The sequence below is a fragment of the Cebus imitator genome, unplaced genomic scaffold (assembly GCF_001604975.1).
Source record: "Cebus imitator isolate Cc_AM_T3 unplaced genomic scaffold, Cebus_imitator-1.0 Scaffold465, whole genome shotgun sequence".
Taxonomy (NCBI): domain Eukaryota; kingdom Metazoa; phylum Chordata; class Mammalia; order Primates; family Cebidae; genus Cebus; species Cebus imitator.
The window spans coordinates 437324-442408 of record NW_016107780.1 but is presented as its reverse complement, the minus strand read 5'-3'; the positions used below and the strand labels follow the sequence as shown (position 1 = coordinate 442408).

At 36.6% G+C, this 5085-nt stretch overlaps 1 protein-coding gene across 7 annotated transcripts in view; it reads left to right on the top strand.

The window, feature by feature from the left end:
* Positions 1–5085, top strand: part of SYBU (syntabulin) — a 113803-nt gene that overhangs the window by 64942 nt on the left and 43776 nt on the right. For all 7 annotated transcript variants that reach the window (XM_037732706.1, XM_017512242.2, XM_017512239.2 and 4 more), the window contains one exon: positions 3271–3468. In XM_037732706.1, the coding sequence (XP_037588634.1) occupies positions 3271–3468 (198 nt within the window). The remainder of the gene's footprint in view (positions 1–3270; positions 3469–5085) is intronic.

Below are 5085 nucleotides of genomic sequence, written 5' to 3'. Positions count from 1 at the left end.
GGCAACAGAGCGAGAAAAAAAAATAGATTGATAGATGATAGGTAGATACTCAAATTATTTCATTATTTAATGAAGCAGAAGTCTTTTAAGTTTGTCTCAAAAAAAAAATCTCAGAGTAAATCAGTACTAAGAATATTTTACATCAAATTTTGAAAAGGAGTGTTACCTTCATTTGAACTGGCTGTCAGCTTCCAATCGGCCGTAAAGAGGAAGAGAGGAGGAGGGAGAGCAGAAAAGGAGCCCTAAACAAGACTTGTAAAGATAATGTCTCCTTCAGTGCTGCACAGAGAAAAATACCTCAGATTACTCCCTGGCACAGGAAGCTCTGTGCCTTTGCTGGGGTCTTACTTTGCATAGGAGAAAGTGTTTGAATTTTCTAAAAGAAAAATTCATGGCCTTGCCCTTTCCGAAACTAGATTCCTTTGTTAGTGTCAGTGCATTAGACAAAACAGGCAGATGCCCCAGGCTTCTCCCATAACCCACACATTTTCTTGGATATGGATTTACTTTATCAGACTTGCCAGTTTACAAGAACTATGCATTGTAAGTAACATAGACCCAGCTCCTTTCTGCTTATTTATAAACTCTATCAGAATGGGACCTGGGTACAATGCCCGTGGGCAGGTTCAGTGCCAGAACTTGATAAATATTCATTTAACCAATGAAGGCCAGGTCTTATATTCCTATTATTTCCCCCCTCCACCACCATATGAAGCATGAAGTAGACAGGTAAGAGATCTTTACGGAGTAACTTAAATGCTGTAAGATGTATTCAAAGTTCAGGATTTCTTTAGGTGTTAATCTTCTCATTCCGTGATTCTGGCTGTAAATACTAATGACAGGTGAGGTATCACACTTCAGGTGAAAAATTGCTACTGCCCCTTCCACACTGCCACCACTCTAAATAATTTCAGTTCCTGAATTTTATCCAGATCCCAGCATTTAGTCCTCGAAAGGACTAGCACTGGAAACATGGTGTGTATACATTCTTTCTCATTTAACTGCAGAAAAATGTAATAAAACCCAAGATATAATTTTGACAGCATTTCTCAATACTGGAAATCGTTTAATTTTATCCGTGTGAATCAGAGAGTTTTCAAGAAAACGGAGGTTTTTTGTTGTTGTTGTTTTGTTTTTTTAGGGTAAACATTCTGAAGCGTAGATTTTTATTTTGTGGGGACCGGTCTCTTTCAAAAGAAGTGATTTATGAACTGACTCATAAGGAAATAATGTTAAAGACAACATGGAATGTTGAATGATTAGATTTCATTCATTTACCCGCTTTGAGATAGGAATTAAGAGAGGCTCTCCTGAGGCAATGTGCAGACCTGTTGAGCCTTGTAAAATTGCTGGAATCTGTGTCTGAGTAATTTAGCAGCTTTGCACCTTTAAAAAGGAGCAAAAATCTCTTTGGGTTGAAGCCTGGGATGCACAAATGTAAGCGAAAGGCAAGGGCAGTGAGTGATGAAAGGGCTGAGCAACAGCCACCAAGAAAGGTTCTCATCACCCTGTTGTTCAAGGCCAGAGCTTCTTCAGGAGTTCAGGAAGCCACAGCATGATTAAAAGAGACCAAAGACTGCAGGCAAGAGCAGCACACTAAATACCATTCACTTTCAGAAACAAATCACAGAGGTCCTGCATATGATAATATACTGAAAAGTTAAAACAGGATTATCAAGAGAAATAAGTCATTTTATTAGTGCCAAGTTCACTCTGTTCCATGAATTGGGATATTTCATAAATGAAAAATGAAATAAAGGCCAAAAATGAAGCAATGGTAATTCTTTCTCTAGATGGATTCTAGCAATCAGTAGGTTTTATTCAGGCCTAGTTCTGTTTCTATCTTTATTCAGGCTGTGGAGTTTTAAGATAGCCTTTGATAGATGGCACATTATTTTAGTTCCCTTAATATTCATAAAATGTAATCATCTGAAAAGTTATTAGTACTAAATATCTTTATTCGTTCTTTCATCTAATGACTTACTAAAGTAACTCTGATGTCAAAACATCTCCATATAATAAAAAGTTATTTAGTAACGTAAATTTGACACTAATTGATCAGTTTGAGTAGACATATTTTTAAGTAATATTGATTTGGCTTTGAGGTCCAATACAGTTCTGCTCATCAAAGTATAAATAAATTAACCAACCATCATAAGTACTTAAATAAATGTGGAAAGCACTTATAGGAGTCAGCAGTATGACTTTCCTGTTTTCATAATAAGCATCTACACAGGTCACTTCATATCATGCATATTAACATAGTCTCCCTGGTAATAATCTGTTACTTGAAAGTTAAAGGAATGTTTCTCATCTGAATCTCATTTTCATCTTACCAGTTTACTCCAGACAGCAATATATCTGATTTATGTATTTTTGGTTGTGTGTGTATGATAAAACAGGATCACTTCACTCTGTTTCTTTGAACTCTAAAGCCAGATGACTCATCTTTCAAACTCTGTTAACTATTGGATGGGTCAAGTGATCAAAAACTGGATGTGGTCAATAACATTCAAGTAATTTTTTATTTTTTGAAACATAACTCTGTTTTTGAAGCATAACTATTTTTCAGACATAACTCTGAAGAGTTCACCCTAATGATCCTGAGTTGTTCTGGTGAACAACTTATTAGCAAACACATCCAAAAATCTATGGACACATATGACCCAAAAACATACTACATAAAGTGTTAAGACAGAAACGTCTTTATGTTTTGACAAAATGAATGTTACAGAAATATTTGTGATCAAAAAGCTTACAAGGGGCCGGGTGTGGTGGCTCATGCCTGTAATCCCAGCACTTTGGGAGGCCAAGGCAGGTGGATCACTTGAATCCAGGAGTTTGAGACCAGCCTGGCCAATAAGGTGAAACCCTGTCTCCACTAAAATACAAAAAAAAAAAAAAAAAAAAAAAAAATAGCCAGGTATGGTGTTTTGTATCTGTAATCCCAGCTACTTGGGAGGCGGAGGCATGAGAATTGCTTGAACCCAAAGGCAGAGGTTGCAATGAGCTGACATCGTAGCCCTGCACTTCAGCCTGGGTGACAGAGTAAGACTGTCTCAAAAAATTTTTTTAAAACATGCATTAAAATATGGAAAATAAAAATAGCGTCATGAAAGGAGAGTCTCCACGGCAATTAACCTGGGCTTCATAAGCAGAGTGGACGTGTGCAAGCACACGCGTGCATGTGCATGGCACTCCACATGGCTTTTCATCATCATCATTGATTTCCTCCTCATCATTAAACACCCATTGATTACTGTCTTCTAGATGACACAGGCTGTCCCAGCAGCCAGTCAGTGTCTCCTGTGAAGACACCTTCAGATGCTGGAAACAGCCCCATTGGCTTTTGCCCTGGAAGTGATGAAGACTTCACCAGAAAGAAATGCACAATTGGAATGGTGGGTGAAGGAAGCATTCAGTCCTCTCGATATAAGAAGGAATCGAAGTCAGGCCCTGTGAAACCAGGTCAGTGAATTTGTCATTGTTTTCATCAGAACAATATGATGGGAGTAGTTTCATGTTTGAAACAAAACACCTGTATATCAAGTTGGGGATCACTAATACTGCACCCAGCATCCACAACATCATTTTTAAAGGAGGCAGGGTGGAAAGTAGACTATCCTCTGAAATAGTTGTTAATTATTGAGTAACTATAGTGACCTATAGTGACATGTGTATTCATTATAAATAGATTTTTTAAATAGAAAGAAACAAAGTTGAAGAAATGTAAGCTAGATGCTCTAACAAACATTTGAACTATATGATTAATTCTAGCTTCAATTATGCTAAGCAGTTACTTAGTACTATCATAAGTGACCACACATTGTGAAGAAAACAGATTGTCTTGATGCAAATCTCTGTAGAGCTGGGCATTATCTTGATGCAAATATGTAGGGCTGGGAATACTTGCTAGCTTAGTTACTGTCTTTTCTTTTAAAGATTTAAATATGAATATTATATGTATATACACATGTAAATGTTCAATAATTACAAAATCTTAGAAACTGTAAAATGAAATAGAGGTCATTACTGCAATGAATGAAATGCCAGCAGCATTAGAATAGGTCAATTCTCAATTCTCAGAATCTGCACTATGTATATAGATACTTTGTACCTCAGAAATATACATGCAGTAGATAAACAAAGATAGTTTTAAAAAAAACTAAAGTGATAACTTTAAACTAAATGGTTGTGTGCATTATCATGGGGAGGCATCATCTATATTGCATTATTCTCTTTAACATTCACAGTTATGCTGTCCATATTTAAGAGCTGAAAAGACAGATTATTAGCTTGCATAAGTCCTCGTTTCTTACATTTGTCTTCTAAGCTTTGTTTGGTGATGACGTTATTGTGCAAGGAGCTACAGATGGTTTTATTTTCATGGGGCCAAGGCTTGGCCCTGTGTCTTCTTCCACTGGATGCTAACATCTTTTCCTGCTTTTGTTCTCCCTGAGTCACTGATGTACATGATATATCATAATGGATTATTCTTCATCTTGCTTTTGGTCAACCAAAGATTAGGTCATTTTGTCACAGAGCAAAACTTAAACTGTGATCAAGAAATACTCTATTTCCTAGTGGTTCCTGATAAATGTTAGTCAGGATGAATTCATTAATAGTCTCCTACTTTGGAATAATATGTAAAAGAAAAGGAATGCTGTACAATGAAGAAGAAACCCTATAAACGAGAAAGATGGGAATGGTACAATGAGTGTTGAGTACCCTTGATATTTAAGAAAGAGATAATGATTAAAGAATGTTATACAATTTTAGCCAAGAAATAAAACAATTACCTTGTGTACCCAAGGGCCAGGACTGCCTCCCTGTCTCCTTTAGCTCAACTGGCTTTTTGACAAATTGAGATATGATTTATATACTATAAAATCCACCCTTTAAAGTATATAGTTCAGTAGTTTTTAGTCTATTCACACTCTTGCACAAACATCGCCATTTACTAATTCTAAAAAGTTTGTATCACCCCCAAAAAAACTCTCCAAGCCACTCAGCAGTCACTTTGTTCCCCCTTTCCCTAGTCCCTGAAAAGTACTAACCTACTCTCTGCCTCTATTTGTCTATTGT